General features: G+C 44.8%; 1 protein-coding gene across 2 annotated transcripts in view; it reads right to left on the bottom strand.

Moving 5' to 3' along the window:
• Positions 1-16,785, bottom strand: part of ssp3 (SCAPER domain-containing protein short spindle 3) — a 113,243-nt gene that overhangs the window by 91,818 nt on the left and 4,640 nt on the right. For both annotated transcript variants that reach the window (XM_089545386.1, XM_089545387.1), the window contains exons 5-9: positions 15,521-15,808; positions 13,444-13,839; positions 10,158-10,726; positions 7,883-7,949; positions 2,279-2,408 (exon numbers count right to left, since the gene is read on the bottom strand). In XM_089545386.1, coding sequence (XP_089401512.1) covers positions 2,279-2,408; positions 7,883-7,949; positions 10,158-10,726; positions 13,444-13,839; positions 15,521-15,808 — 1,450 coding nt within the window. The remainder of the gene's footprint in view (positions 1-2,278; positions 2,409-7,882; positions 7,950-10,157; positions 10,727-13,443; positions 13,840-15,520; positions 15,809-16,785) is intronic.

The raw sequence follows: 16,785 nt of genomic DNA, 5'->3' as shown, positions 1-16,785 counted from the left end.
AGCCAACTAAATATCATCTCATGCAGGTTTCGATAAGCCACATGACGTAACCAGCTGCCGCCCTGTCAAATGCGAGAAACAGGTGACACCAAATATGACACAATGAGGAAATGTTCAAAACATAACTATTTGAGGAAGCACACTAATAATAATGCGAAAATGGTTTCTGCACAGTCTGGTTTCTTACTAAATAAAATCTGTTCGAGGTGCATTAAACCATGGAAAGCGTTTTTTGCTCTGTAGAAAAAAGTAGCCCTGCCTTCCTCTCTAGATAGTCTACACTGAGACAGATTTTACTTGTACCATTAATTAGCTTTCATCCAATTTGTATTCTTTCTCTTCAATTACAGAAGAAAATCAGCTTTCTACAGTGCAGCACCTTTGAATACACCGGACTCCCTTTAGGATGAACTTGTAATGACCATGAGTACGTGTTAGTCTTATCACAAGTTCATGTTAAAAGAAGCGCCCCAAAAATGATATGTGCACGTTATGTGTGAACAGATATTTGTTACATGAGGGTAATAGCAAACAGAGAAAATATTGCAGTATGCATGAGGTAAGCTCCACAACACACAGGTGCCCATTTTGGCAGCTTCCTCTCTCTCTCTTGCGCCCTCTACAGTGTAGCTTTTAACCATACGAGTAGGTGCACAAGGCACGTTCCAATCCGCCGCAGGCAATGTGCACAAGGCGGCAATATCTGGCCATCTCTGCACTGCACTAACACGCGCTGCGACACTGCGTCAGTTAAAAATTCAGCACCTAAATTTTAAGCCCCAAGCAAATGTGCGGGTGCATTCCGTGCCAACACATCTTTCAGTTTGCCAGAGGCAACGCACGGCAAGTGACGCACGGCCAAGTGAGGCACGGGCAAGTGAGGCACGGGCAAGTGAGGCACGGGCAAGTGAGGCACGGGCAAGTGAGGCACGGGCAAGTGAGGCACGGGCAAGTGAGGCACCTATGATGCTGAGATCTGGCCATGTCAGATCTTTGCACTGCATGCGGGCAGGCATGAAAGCCTTTCCTGCACCGGCAAGCTTCCCCCCCCCCTCCCCCTCCAAGAAACTGCAATCCCACAAGACAAGGACAGCGCTTTATGCTGGCGTGGGCACCTCATGAGTGCTGCTTCATGAGGCATAGTTTGCAGTCACCGTAAAAGTTCCTCTTACCCAAAGCATGTGCAAAACAGTTTATCTTAAGCGAATTTATTTTTTACACTGGACCGTACTTGCAACCAACTGGTCATATTGTGCATCTTATCTGAGAATTAATCTTAACCGAGTTCATCGTAACGGGAGTCTACTAAAATGCAACTTTACACAAGAAGAGCCTTCTTGCAAAGCAGAGTTTGTTTCTGTTGTAATGGACTATATAGACCGGTGGCAGAGAATGTGACCCCAGTCAGAAGACGACGAAGACAAGTAAAAGCTGATGCAATGACTCAGAGCTTCACACAGAGCTTACGGCTCAGCGTTTCAGCAAGGGAGCCCTGGGACTGAACCCCGCATCCCAGATGGTGGAGGTCGCTCCTGATCCTTGTCCTCATCCTTGAACCCCGCAGCCGTACATTACCTTCACCGGCCATGATGCAAGATGATGCCAGCCAGACATCACCGCCAGTCCCCGCATCCATTCTGTGCTCTGATGCCCAACAGCAGTGCAACCCGACTATCTTCAGTGGTACTGATGACCAGGACATAGACGACTGGCTGGCCTCCTACGAGTGCATCACCCTTACAACAAGTGGGACGATCCTGTCAGGTTCAATGTGCTCTTTTACCTCACTGGCATAGCCAATCTTTGGTTTCGCAACCATGAAGCTGATATTCCAACGTGGTCCTCCTTCAAAACGCAATGCGGGGTTCAAATGCAGGGTCCAATGTGATGCAGAGTTCAGTTCAAAGGCTTCCTTGCTGAAACGCTGAGCCGTAAGCTCTGTATGATCCTTTGAAGCGCTGCTCTATCTTCTACTTCGTTGCTGTCTTCTGAGTGGGGTCACATTCTCAGACGTCGGTCTAGTCCACTACACTATGTGCACTGTCTAATGCTTCATATATTTATACTAGTACTAGCCATATGCACTGTACTTCCTAATGTACACACAATATTTGTGGCATCCCTCTCGATAATAAAGACTGCACACATTGCATTTTGTGCAGGCAATACTGAAACCTCCAAAAAAAAACCTGATCTGAGTAACATCACTACAGACGGAAACCGTCAAGAGAGACAAATAATGCAGCAGAAAACATATCATGCAGAAGAAAGGCCCAACCTTTTTCGTGTCGCACAAGACAGCTTTTCGTGCATCTGAAGAGCCCGTCCAGGGGTGCGCAGCTCAAGCTCTTCCAAGCAATCCATCTGGTCACCCCAGCTGAGCCCCATATCATGAACCATCTCTTCAGCTGTGTTCACACCAGAAAAAAAAAACACGCAGTTGTGAGATAGGCATGACATTTTTAGTCTTGAACAATGTAACAAGCCTCTAACCCTTAATGTCAACCCTTTGTGGTCATAAAGTTTTGCTTTCTTCACAGTTCTTCACAATGGTCACAAACTGTTCAGTGAATTTCAGATATCATGGAGAAGTACCACTGCTGTGTACAAGTGTTTAGTGCAACATTTAAGCCCATTTCACTCCCTCGGTGTTTTGGCTTTTCAACAATGATCTGACTATCATACTTATACGTATATAACATATCAACGAATATAACACGAGGGGGGAGTTTGAGAGCATGTGAAAAATTTTTTTAAAATATTACAATTATAACGCGATTTCAGCCTGTTCAAGCTAACTACAACCAACGACATGCAAAAAATGATGACGGCTCGCAAAAATAAGGAAGCAATGGATACGTAAGTATTACTTGAGAGGCAGCACTTCAGGAATGTATGCGACATCATCGAGCACATCTAAGGCTCCGACGCAATAACGCCCGTAGTCTGCTGTATAGCAGCGCCCATTTTGGGCAGAGATCATGATGTTTGCCATAGGCATTAAAGGAAAGCGGCAATGTGTTTTGGGAATTTGATGAGATTCAAGGATTGAAAGGTATGAAGCTTCTACGTATGAAAGTTTTTATGCTAGCATTTAAAATGGAGCCATAATCCTAGTTAAAGCAGTGACGATCTTCAGGCTGCTTCTCACCGAATCAAGAAGCCAGGTGATAACACCATTTTTGGTGAGATTTCAGATGTCCACTGCCTTCACCCACATCGAGCTATGTGATATGACACCATCAAACAAAGCTTTGTTTTATCTTTGGTGGTATTCATTTTTCATTTTTGTGCAAATTTTTTGGTGTTGGAGATGTACCATCACCGTAGATGACGTCATCACAGGACCACCTACCAAGCACTGTGCACTGTAAAGAAGCTTAAACACTGTTATGACATTATTCGGCCATTGCATGACCATTTAAAACGTTAGCACAAAAAGGTTCTGCGTGCTTTACCTGCAAGTTTCCCACATTTGGCCTCTTTTTAAGATCGTCAAATTTTAAAACCTTTTCAACTGCTCCTTAAACAACATATCACCTCTGTTCTGTTATGCTTAGATGCATAGTCATAAGCTAGCACAAGTGTCATCCTCGCTAGAATGATCTTTACTATCAATGAACTTTCATAATTTCCCATGAACACTGAAATATCATTATGATACCTCACAGTAGTGCTTCTGCAAAGGCAAAATGAAAAACTGTTAGAACTGATGGTTGTTAATGCTGACCTCAAGAAACAGCGTTAAACGTCCAACATGGAAATGCAAGAAAGATTCGAAAGTTCTAACTTGACAGAAGTGAAAAAAAAATGGCAGGCACTGCCTGACACATGACTGAAATTGCCATTATCCTAGGTCAGAAGAGACCTGACAAGTGACCCCAAAGGCATAAACATGTAAAGTGATCAAGAAGAGGTTGAGCAGCACGATGACTGAAGCCAATGTGTCGCTGTCAATTAATGAGGGCACAAAGTGCCTAATGTAACTAAAACGGTGACATACTCTGGCTGCATCAGAAGAAAAGCTTTCTGTAAACATGAAGTCTTAATGCGGCCATTACTAATGCAACATAATTTTTAACACCTCACTTTATGTACAATGTCAAAACGGATGCATAAAAAAGAACTTAAAAATGTATGCATGTACAGGCGCCCAAATCTTTAGCTGGCGTGCGCGAGCGGCGACTTTTCTGTTCGTCAGCGCCATATGACGGAGCGAAGTTGGAAATAGGATGAGGCTAAGCGCATGCTCACAAAGCCCGCTCAGCTGGGGCCGTCGTCTGCTAGGCTGTTCCTTCTTAAGGACGTCACCCCTTCTTATCGCGTTTCGACGAGCAGGCAGCGTGAGTAGACAAATGGTTTTGCTCGCATTTTACGTTCCAAAGAACAGCGCTGTAGCAACCAAGCGAGGAAATAAAACTGAAAGATATGCTGAACACGCCCAATCATGCGATAAGCCGGAGAACATGGGTCGTTATCATTATGAATGGAGAACATGGGTCATTATCGTTATGAAAGGGTTATCACTAGCTCAGGCAACAATCTGCAAGTCTTCTTCTTTTGTTTTCCTGGTGAGGTAGCGAGGAGCATCTTCGATCCGACCTTTGTCCCAGTAGGCACGTATGATTCTGCCCACTGAAGTCCCAGCCACTCCAGTTGCTTTAGCATCTCCTTCTGCGATGAGCCACCCAATGACCTCCCTATAATTCGAGTCTTGTCGCTTGACATACACGGAGTGGCATCTTGATAACTGTTCCGAACTGCTGCGAGTACGGCTGCAGAGCAGCTTCACTTCACTTTCCCAGCGGCCTTTTAGTTTCGTCGCTACGCTGAAGCATAAAGCACACAGAGTGTTCATAAGCGCCCTTCGTGCAGATTAAATAAAGCTTTCGCGTCAGCAAGTAACACATCAACGATATATGTTCTCCGGCTTATCACATGTTTGAGAGTGTTCGGCCTATCTTTCAGTTTTATTTCCTAGCTTGGTTGCTGCAACGCTGCTCTTCGGAACGTAAAATGTGAACAAAACCATTCGTCCACTCACGATGCCTGCTCGTCGAAACGCGATAATAAGGGGTGACGTCCTTAAGAAGGAACAGCCTGGCAGACGACGGCCCCAGCCGAGCGTGCTTTGTGAGCATGCGCTTAGCCTCATCCTGTTTCCTACTTCGCCCCGTCATATGGCGCTGACGCACAGAAAAGTCGCCGCTCGCGCACGCCAGTTAAAGATTTGGGCGCCTGTACTATCGGCCTTAAAGGGACACTGAGGAGAGCACTATTAATATTTTTTTTATAGTAAAATCCGATAGTTCGGCATGTCATGGCTTTGTTGCCACTTGGCCGGCAGCGAAAGATGCATTTATTTCTAAGAAATTTGGATTCGAAGTTGAAAAAGTTTTTCCCGCCGCTCTGATTCAAACTTGGGATTCTCCTATGACGACACAGGACTAAGTGACGTGAAACATGACGTGCGCATGACGTACCGCAGACTCCGTGATTTCTGGCGGCCAGCAGTGCGGCTATGGTGGCTAGCATAGTGCGGCCTAGCAGCAGCCGAAAAGAAATCTACCGCCGGCCGCACGTTGAAGGCATCTATCGGCTATTGCGGCCGTCGCTACAGTCGCTTCGATTACGATTGCACTGGCGTTTTACCAGCGTTACGATGGATCTCGTTCTCGAAGTCGTCAACGAAGTTCTCGCAAATAGACACCTTTAGCATACCGTGTACCTTGTTACCGCTAGCGGAATACCGGGAGCCTGCCTACCGCCGGAAAACAGGCGCTGATTGGTCCTGATGCTTCAGGAGCGCGCGTAGCTGCCGGGCACGTGGCGCCATCTGGCGAGGTTAAGGACATTTGTGCATGCATTGGCTGCACCTCAGGGATTTGTGGCTTCTCGGGTCCTAGAGTATGGTTCTAGCAACACTGCTTTGTCCTATGACGTCATCACGCTTGTACTTGCGAGTTTGGCCTGTGGCGGCGATACCTGTATTTTGGTTCTTGCTCTTTTCTACGTTGCCAGAGCTTTGTTGTCAGTATGAGTGGCGTTTTTGTAATCAGGAGCTGGTATTCTGTCGATACAAGCCAACTTCAATTTCTCCTCAGTGTCCCTTTAAAAGTTTACGGGATGCATGTTCTCGGAAAAAAAATTGTTGCACTGCCTCCCGACTCATCCATCTGGTGAAGTTACCAGCTGATGGGGCATGCTCATTCCCATACACCTTCAGACATTTCAGGTGATTGGCTTATGTCACTGTGCCAAAATACCGTATTTACTCGCATAATAGGCGCACCCCTAGTTTGGGCACGAAAAATCAGATTTTTTTTATTTCCGCGCATAAAAGGCGCACCCCGAACTTGGCACTGTGATTAGTAATGTATTTACTCGATTGCAAGCCGACACCTCGCCACCCCCCCGCTCCCCAATCTTTATTTTAACAAAGCTTTTGCTGAACTGACTACTAGTCCTCACTAGTGCTGCTGCGGACCCACAGCACGTACAACGACATCGCGTAGAACAGCTGCACACAGTTTTCAGGGATGCTCACTTTAAGCATCTGTTTGGAAAGCTTCATCTCCAGCCGGAAACGTTCCCGACTTAGGCCCGCGAAAACCTCGGCGCTTGGAGTCGCGTACGAAAATTTAGGGACGCCGCAGTCGCAACTGCCCCACTTCTCGGCCACGTCGTATTTTCCGACCTGCCGCACGCTAGCCGTGTAGCTGTTAAGGTGCTTGGCCGTCGAGCTAAAACAGCAACGCTCCGCGGCAAAGCCATAAACCACGATAAACTATCGCGCTACCGCAGATCCCGGCACTTGACAGCAACAAAAAAAAACAAAAAAAAAATGAGCTGGAGATGCTGATGGTGATATGGATAGCGAAAGCTCGCGGCGGAGGAAAACGTTGATGATGATGATAAGCTCTAAATCGGGCGCCCTCCGTGGGTGGCGTCTGGAAGCTCCTGTGCGCGTGTGTGGCCTCCGCGATCAAGCGCCCGTTGCGCGCAGCCGGAGCCGATCGCAGAGGCCTCAGCGCGTGCATTCCGAAGGCTATTCCCGCGTAGGTCGTGGAAAGTTTCGGTGCGGACCTTACACGGATCTTTTTTTTTTTAATATTTTCTTCGGGAAAACGGGGTGCGGCCCGTACACGAGTGCGTTTACGTGGTGTGTTCAATTTTGAGAGTCGAAAAATTTCCGGAAATTTTACCCCGCGTAATAGGCGCACCCCAAACTTTGAGCCAGATTTTCTGGAAATAAAGTGCGCCTATTATGTGAGTAAATACGGTAAATCTTTTCCCGCAATTGTGTAAACTTTGGTGGCCAATAGTAGGCGGATATATGGATCACTACAAGCCATACTTGATCTGGCATAGCAAAAGTGCAACATACCAAACCTGTATAAACATGAGATACTATGCTGAAAATGTTTCCCCAACTGCCTGCTTGGACAGGCACTGTGCATTTAACCTGGCTAGCAAATGTTGCTTGCATACGTACCATTTTATGTTTAACCTGACGCATGCTCACATACATGTAGGCAAACATGCACTCATGTATGAATAGTTAAGTACATGGAGAAAAAAAAAAGCTAAGATTTCTGCACCACCTCAGTGCGAAGGGACGGCAAAGGAGGGATAAACAAAACCAAATAATCAAAGCAGTAATTAAATAAAGATGCATACATTTTACATTATGTAACTTTATTAATTCTCAATGTTTCCAGCTTCATTTTTTGAGAGCAATAAAGACTAAATTTTGTCTTCTATGGGCATAGTGGATGCCTTTCAAGATATTCTTTCACCAGTTCTATTGACATTGCTTGCTATACTGCCTCATTCTCAGCTTAATTAATCCTAACCTCCTGTATATATCCATGCAACAAACCTTCAAGTGTTGAAGACTCTTGCGCTTCACCAACATCTTCCTCACATGGCGACATGGGTTTTGCTTCCTGCAATCAAAGAAAAAGAACTGTACTTTTGCTGCATTACCACTCAAGAGGACAAGTGGCTTGTCTTTATGCATTGGAAATTTTAAACTTACATCTAGAAAAGGTTGGCATTTCAGCACTTATAGTATATAAAATACAGCTGACAGCTCCTGTTAAGATAAAATCAGGTTAAAGGGACAGTGAGGAGAGCACTATTAATATTTTTTTTATAGCAAAATCCGATAGTTCGGCATGTCATGGCTTTGTTGCCACTTGGCCGGCAGCGAAAGATGCATTTATTTCTAAGAAATTTGGATTCGGAGTTGAAAATGTTTTTCCCGCCGCTCTGATTCAAACTTGGGATTCTCCTATGACGACACAGGACTAAGTGACGTGAAACATGACGTGCACATGACGTAACGCAGACTCCGTGATTTCTGCAGGCCAGCAGTGCGGCCTAGCAGCAGCCGAAACGAAAGCTACCGCCGGCCGCACGTTGAAGGCATCTATCGGCTATTGCGGCCGTCGCTACAGTCGCTTCGATTACGATTGCACTGGCGTTTTACCAGCGTTACGATGGATCCCGTTCTCGAAGTCGTCAACGAAGTTCTCGCAAATAGACACCTTTAGCATACCGTGTACCTTGTTTAACCTTGTTACCGCTAGCGGAATACCGGGAGCCCCCCTAACGCCGCTGAGCAGGCGCTGATTGGTCCCGATGCTCCAGGCACGCGCGTAGCTGCCGGGCACGTGGCGCCATCTGGCGATGTCAAGGAGATTTGCGCATGCATTGGCTGCGCCTCAGTGATTTGTGGCTTCTCGGGTCCTAGAGTTGCTAGAACCAGTGGTTCTAGCAACACTGCTTTGTCCTACGACGTCATCACGTTTGTACTTGCGAGTTTGGCCTGTGGCGGCGATACCTGTATTTTGGTTCTTGCTCTTTTCTACGTTACAAGAGCTTTGTTGTCAGTATGAGTGGCGTTTTTGTAATCAGGAGCTGGTATTCTGTCGATACAAGCCAACTTCAATTTCTCCTCAGTGTCCCTTTAAGATGAATTCTCAGATAAAACAAATAATGCAAGGCCATTTGGTTGGCTTCACACACAATTCAATGCAAAAAAAATCCATTTAAGACAACCTGTTTCCCAAGTGCTTTATATAAGAGGAACTTTCGCAGCGACCGTGAAACACAGCAATCCCACACAATGGCACCTGCAAGGCATTTGCATGGCTTAGTAGAGGAGAGATAAACTAGTTTAGTTTAGTTTATGGGGTTTAACGTCCCAAAGCGACTGAGGCTATGAGAGACGCTGAGATAAACTATAAAATGCTTCTACGCAAGAAAGCGTATCCCCACCAGACAGCTTCCGTGCACTCTTACACAAACATGCAATGGAACTGCATTGCAGAAGCATGCTTTCTTGGGGGGAAGCTTTCTTGCTGGTGTGGAAAAAGGCAAGGCACTTTCACGCCTGTCCGCCAGATCTTGCATTGCCAGTTTGTGCATAGCCAGATCTCGGCATCGCATGCATGTCATCTGTCACACATTGTCTCCAGTGGACTAAAAGGCACTCAGCGAGTGGGTCTTTTGACTTTGGGCTAAAGCTCGGGTGCCAAAATTTCAACTGACACGGTGCCACAGCATGCGTTATCGCAGTGCAGAGATAGCCAGATACCGGCGCCACGTGCGTATTACCTCCAGTGGACAGAAAGAGCATGTGGTGCACCTGTTCGTGAAGTTAAGTGGCAACAGTCACATTGCTGAAGGTGCCAGCGTGCTTGGAGCCAGAGGGAAAGGAGGAATCAGAAAAAGAAACAGAAACATTGGTCGCTGCGAAAGACAAGAGAAAAAAAGTGGTGGTGGAAAGAAGAAATCTAGAGCAATGCTGTTTTCAAGTAGGATAATGTGAGCATGTTTCATGCCCTAGCTCTTCAGCTCACCTTATGAGTAGTGCAATAAATGCTCTATTTGCATTCTCCTCTCACTGAAAGGCTATTTCATTCACAGTTTTCATGCAGCTGATGTTTGGGCACACCTACATGCTCACATACTATCTTCTCTAAGGGCCCTTCTATCAAGATGAACTTCTAATAGCACAAAGACGTTTCATGGTTCCTTCAAGTTCGTCTTAAAAGGAGTCTACTCAAGTGAAACCATGCTCAGGCCAAGATATAATTGCTGCAGTACTCTTCAGTAAAGTGGCCCCATGGCCAATTTCGTTTCCTCACCTGTGCTGTGTCTTCCTGGCACTGATCACCTCCTTGCAAGGGCCCCACATTTCCTTCAGTATTTTCAGTTACCTCTGTTGCCAAATCAGCAGAGTCCTTTTCAAGAGAATTTTCTGCGACAGGACTGTCTTCTGCAGTGCTTCTTGTAGCATTGGAACCAGTCTTCTCAACTCGTCTGGATGGATGAGATGGGCATAGAAAACTCTTTGACCTGGCACCAAGGCTTGGACCAGCCGTGCTCCCCCGTGCAGCAACTCCGTCCTTCTGGTTCTTCTGCGGCACCAGGGAAGGCATGGATGTAGCACTCTTGGGGCCTTTCTGGCCCGTGCTACTTTTGCCTGAACTCTTTGCCGGTCTAGATGGTGGCGGTGCGGAGGAAAGAGGCGCAGAGGAACGCCGTGGAGTTTTGACACGACAGGGGGCTGGAACTGAGATGGCCGGAGCGGACGGAGACCGCTTCACTCCCGTTGCCTGACCTGGCAGCGCTTGCTGCGCCAGCATTTTCTTGGGCGGCGAGTTGCGTGAGCGTGGTTTGTTGCGGCGAACTGTTTCCCAGCCTTCAGAGTCATCTGCATGAGACAAGTCAAGGAACTTCGCTGGCTTACTAGCAACTAACATACAAGGTAAAAAACATTTTTCACGCATTCTTAGGGTACAAACTTTAAGGGGAGATGAGGGTCTTGAAAACTTGTTTTTTATTTTTCGACATAACTTGTTGAAACTTAGCATGCAGGTGTATCATAGAATGCTGATTTCAATATGCATTTAGATTTCAAATATCTCACCTGGAAGAAAATTTATCGCAAAATAACATTCAAATTAGGCAATTTCTTACGGGCCTTTATAGTAATTTATCAGTCAAAGAATGATATTTTAAGAATAAGTAGACATTTGCAAAGGCCCAAAGCACATGCTAAAGCTTTCTTTTTTCCTTTAAACATGATATATGAGCAATTAGGCGAAGTGTGGGCTAATTACCGCCACGTCATTTTTTTCTTTCCAACTTTGTTTTTCATTTATGATCAGCAAAATTAGTTTGTAGACATTCTGTTAGCTTTAGGATGTGCTTTGGGCCTTTGCAAATGTCTGCTTATTCTTTAAAAATGTTTATTTAACTGATAAATTACTAAACAGGCCCGTAAGAAATGACCTAATTATGATATTTTATTTTGCCATATATTTCCTTCCAGCTGAGATGTTTGAAATCGAAATGCATATTTGAAATCAGCATTCAATGATACACCCAGGTGCTAAGTTTCAGAAAAATATGTTAACAAATAAAAAAAAAGTTTTCATGACCCTCATCTCCCCTTAAGGTAAAGCTGCGTGGTAGCAGCCACATAAAAGGTGCCATAGAGGAGTTTTACCCGCTGTCATAAACTTGGGGAAAGCGTTCGGAGTTTCTCCTTAGTGAATTTTTCTAATTTTCCAATTTTTTACCACCATGTAAACACATACAACATTATTTCAAATTGCTTATAAGGCAAACATGAATGCATAGGTGTGATGTGAAACAGAATATGGAGCAATGAAATCTCTCTCATTAGAAATGAGTGTTCGAAGCAGGCTTTGGAAATACCAGTCAAGTAATATTAACCATGGTGCCAGATAGAAGAATAATGCCTGAAAGCCTTATTTTTAGGATACATCTGCTCCAAAAAGCACCTATATGAATGGCTGTACTATACAACAAACAACTGCTATCAATCAGTTAACTTCAAGCTCAACCAATAGAAAGAATCATTAGGTGAACATGCAGCATTCCATTTTTTGTGCAGAAAGCAAGATCAACAGGTAACAGCTAGTAATCACACCATACTACTAGTAGTACACATTATAACAAGGGTTCTCGAAGTGGACTCGACAGAACTCTTGTGTTCCTTGGAATGCCTTTCGTTTCTCCAAGCATTTAAATCTATGCACGCCTCAACTACAGCCTCTCCTTCAAAAGCTCTATTTTGGGCTACACAGAGAAGTAGATGAGTTGGTATTTTATGTTAACGCAGTAGCAGCACAAAAAAAGAGATAGGCAAATAAGGCAGCGTCACTGCACTTCTCTTGGCTTCTTTGTACTGTCCCTCATTTCTTGAGTTGCTATTGCGTTCACGAGTTTATTTTGGCGCTATTCACACTGTAATTGCCATATAGCTGAATGTTTCACTATTCAGCTAGTCATTATTGCATGGGCCCTGCAACAGCTATATAGCTGAATGTTTCACTATTCAGCTAGTCGTTATTGCATGGGCCCTGCAACACTCTTTGAACACTGCATATGAACTTGCTCAATAGATAGAGTGCGCTGTCGTCAGCACCCGAGCCAGATAATACAGTTCTACACACGGCAGAGAACCAACAATCATACTCAAAAGTTGGCAAGCTCTCTCCTGTGACTGTTTTGAACTCACGCCCTCATTTGTAGACACATGCATATGTAGCTTTGGAAACAGCTTAGGTGAGATCCTTACGCCCATCACACGGCTATCGTGGCCACGGCCAGTTAGCCGCATCCCACTGGCAGGTCGGGAACCACCCTCCTGGAAGATTTCCACACACAGTGGTAGCCCCATAGTGGGCCGGGTGAGAGGGGCCAGTAAAGAAGTGCCAGCCTTTAAGCATGCCAAAGATGACGAGAGGAGAGGGAAAGGCATGAAGACACTAAAATTCACGTTTTGAGTGCTGATAACTCCGCTTCTGAGAAACAAAATTAAACGAATCCTGAAGGAGGACATTCATGAAGTGGCATCTTTTAATATTCCTGACATAAGACAACCTAATTGCCTAGTGTTGCAGGGCCCTTTGAATTGAATTTGAGCATTTTTTGACGGTCTGTGCATTTGTATGCCCTCTGTTAGATTTATTTTAGGCAGGAAGAGAGGGTCCTCGACATCTTTTGAAAGCCTTTGCAGTTCCCCAAAGCTAAAAAGATTAGAACTCCTGTCCTATACTTACTACAGGAAGTTCAAACTATTCAGGACAGCAAAGCGTTGTAAAACTGACAACATAAAAACCTCACATATAGACTAATGCTGACAAAGCATTATGAACAATGGTTTGGTTTGGTTTAGTTTATGGGCGACATCCCAAAGCGACTAAGGCTATGAGAGACGCCGTAGTGAAGGGCTCCGGAAATTTCGACCACCTGGGGTTCTTTAACGTGCACTGACATCGCACAGTACACGGGCCTCTAGAAACAATGGTCTATAGACAATTTTCACACACAAAAAAGTATAACAATATGAAACAAGAAATTAAAAGATTTTAATTAAACAATGATCACAACACCAACCGAGATCCACAGCCATGGGGTCCAGAGAGGCGCTCTTGGTCAGACCAAGGTCCCCGGATGCACTTGATCCTTTAACCTTATCAGCCCAGCTGCGTCCACTGGAACTGCTGCTCAGTGACAGGGTAGACCCACTCCTTCCATTTTCCCTTGACTTTGCCAGTCCCGCTGTAGCAGAGCCCGACGTGGGCTTCTGCGAGGCTGGAGCAGACGCATGTGCGACTGACGACGTCGATGGACTGCTCCGGGACGGTGCAGACACCTTCTGCAAATGACTGCTGCCAACGCCAGACCTGGTGACTGATGTAGTAGTTTCTGTCGTCCGAGGCCTTGTCACCGGCGTGTGGGAGAGTGGCGGTCCACTCTTCAGTGAGGAGCTGTACGAAAGTGGCTTGTGCTCTGCAAAGTGAAACGAAAGAAAATTATGTGCATGGGTCCAATACAAGACGCAGTCTACTGGAAACAGAGCAGCAGACAAAGCTGACGTGAAGCTGCAGCCTCAGCAGTTAGTGACAAGGCATGCCATAGGGATACATGGGTATCGCTGGCATTAATGCTACATTAAAAAACAAGTTCTGTTTCCCCTTGAGGCTCTAATAGTCACCTGCTACGTAAAAAACAGAATGCATAGCTTCACACACACACCCCAATCTTTTTAGGGCACACTTCATCACTCCAGGATGTTTTATATGCATGTGAGAGTCCATACTTTCCAAAGACACCCTCCCTTTCCCTTTGAGCTTCCCTCCAGAGCTCATCCATCTAGTGGCTTAAATAACTGAATTATGAAGTGTGAAACTGGAAGGAATAACTGCACACTTAGCTACGGCGCCCCTCACAGCCCACATGCTGTTTTGGGACATTAAACTCCACATACTATGCCGCTTATATAGTTTAAAATTTAAGCAAACAAATTCCCCAGTTACTGCTTCATGCAGCCAATAGTGATAGTTTCATTTCACACTGGACTTGACCACACACAAAATACGAATATTAATGCAAATCAAACAATCTACTGGAATAAAAATATGTACGGCAATGCCAAATTATTACTTGGTGGCTTCTATTACACACCTTGGTCATTACACATAGCGTTTCATAATGTGGGTTTACAGAAAACCTCCTCGGTGCTTATATAACACACTTTGCACTGAAGCACTGGCATTGCCTTTCTTAAGCTATGAGAAAGAGTGCTTTGCATAAGTTTTGCAGACAGAACAGCAATAGTGTGTGGAATGATGTGGCATATGTTTTAGTGCACCTCACTGGATTCTCCTAAAAATCATTGATTTATAGAATCTGAGTCAGGCAAAGATTTTCTTAACATGCCATTTTGTTGTCCCCCCCCCTTTTTATCCCCAAAACTACTCCAGTGCAGGGGGACGGCCTCTCCCATCGATCTCCAAACAACCCTGCCCTATGGCAGCTACAGCCACCCTAAGCTGTATAAATAGGGGCGTGCGAATATTCAAAACTTCGAATATTTTTCGAATAGTATTTTCCAAGACCTACTGAACTACAGACCTGCACATTTGGCACTGCTCCAGCGCGCATGTTCTAGTTCATGCCTTTTGCCGCTAGGGAAAGACACCTACGGGAAGCGTGGCGCTACGTTATACCTGTTGAACAAGATGGCCTCCTCCATCATTTTATTTCAAACAAGGCAGTTTTGTCGTTTGTCCACGTAGTCATTAACATCCATTTATCTATGCTAGGCACGGTGGTGCTGACGAAAACAAAGCGGGTAAAAAGAAAGACGTTTTTTATACTCATCCAGAGCGAAAAAAGTCGTTATTGTGGATATTTTTATAGTTGATGTTAAGATAGCAAAAGAAGACGAAACAAATGTATTAAATATCTTGCTCAAATTGGCAAACGATGATGATGATGACAACAGACGAACAGGTCAACCGAGCGCCCTCAACGGCCAATAAGCTAATGAAAGTTGGCGCACGCAGTCCCATAGGACCCCGCCAAATGTGCAGGTCTGTAGTTCAGTAGGTCTTGGTATTTTCTATTTTAATTGATAATGTACCAAACACTAAAAAGCAAACGCGAAACTAAGAACTAAAAACCAAACCTGTGTTCAACTTCGATTTGGTATCCGTAGCAGTCGGACGGGCCAACTTGGCTGCTCTAGCATTTGTCAGCTTAGTGCCTGGAGGCATGTGTGATGCAGGCGTTGTTGCTGGTGAAGCCCGTGCAAGCTTGGCTACTTCAGAATTTGTAGCCAAACTAGAGGACGGAGGCTTCGAAGGTTCTTTGATGGAGCTTTTAGCACTTGCAGGTGGTGTGGGCACCTTCACCTGTGGCTGGGAACTTGGCTCATCAGAAGCACTTCTTTCGGACCCTGTGCTCTCCACAGTTTCTGCACAAATAAACATGAAGAAAGTACATGTAAAGATGGATGAAAATTCAAGAGAGACAATGCAGCCATGAAAGAGGTAGTGCAAATAAATAGGTCACCTTATGTATATACAAAAACATGACAAACAATATGCAAGAGTGGGTCCCAGCCAATTTTTATTCAAGGTTCACAAGTGCATGTGAACACAGTATCAGGAAAGCTGAGTTTAGTTTTATTACACAGAATGATGGCTTGTGCAAGAATGAAAACACCACATTTACTGGCATAACAAAAGAACTTTTCTTCATTTCTTTTTTTTTTTTACATTTTAAACAGAGTGTTCACTGCACAGGGTAGGATACAATAAGCTTATTCATTATGCATTCATTATGCAAGTGAACGTAGTGTATTGTTGTTGAGAGCTATATTCTGCAAGACTCTAACGTGCAGGTTCATTGTTATCATTACCCAAGATCACCCAGTCAACTGCCCGGTCACTTGAGATGGACCAAGGTTTTAAATATTGAAAGTGTACAACAGCAACAGAAACCCTTCCAAGTTTTGCCCTTCCTCTAACATATTATTCTACACATGGAAATCTTGGGCTGTTTAAAACTGACAACAGAAATAAGTCAGCAAGCAGTATCAAGGAAATTCAGCACAGTGAGTCATTGCTACCAAAAGATGTGAGATGCAATACATTTCACTTAAGCTGCAATGTAGTACACCTGTCACACAGGCAAATTCACACTGTAGCATCTGAATTTAAAAAGCACGTGTTCTGCTCTCTGCATCCTCTCCCTAGACTACAAGTTCAACACCAACGGTGCCAGAGCTGCTTAACTAGAAGCATGACAAAGAATCACAGTCTCAACTGAAGTACACTATGGAGATGACACACACATATCCTAGAACATTTGCTGCACACTTGTTCTTGTTAGACAGCATTAAATTTGGGCCCCAGCAAAGTGCAGAGTGCCAAAATAGAATATAAGCCT

The sequence above is a fragment of the Amblyomma mixtum genome, chromosome 5 (genome assembly GCF_055824585.1).
Source record: "Amblyomma mixtum isolate Tamu chromosome 5, ASM5582458v1, whole genome shotgun sequence".
Lineage (NCBI taxonomy): Eukaryota > Metazoa > Arthropoda > Arachnida > Ixodida > Ixodidae > Amblyomma > Amblyomma mixtum.
This window is presented reverse-complemented; position numbering and strand designations above follow the sequence as displayed.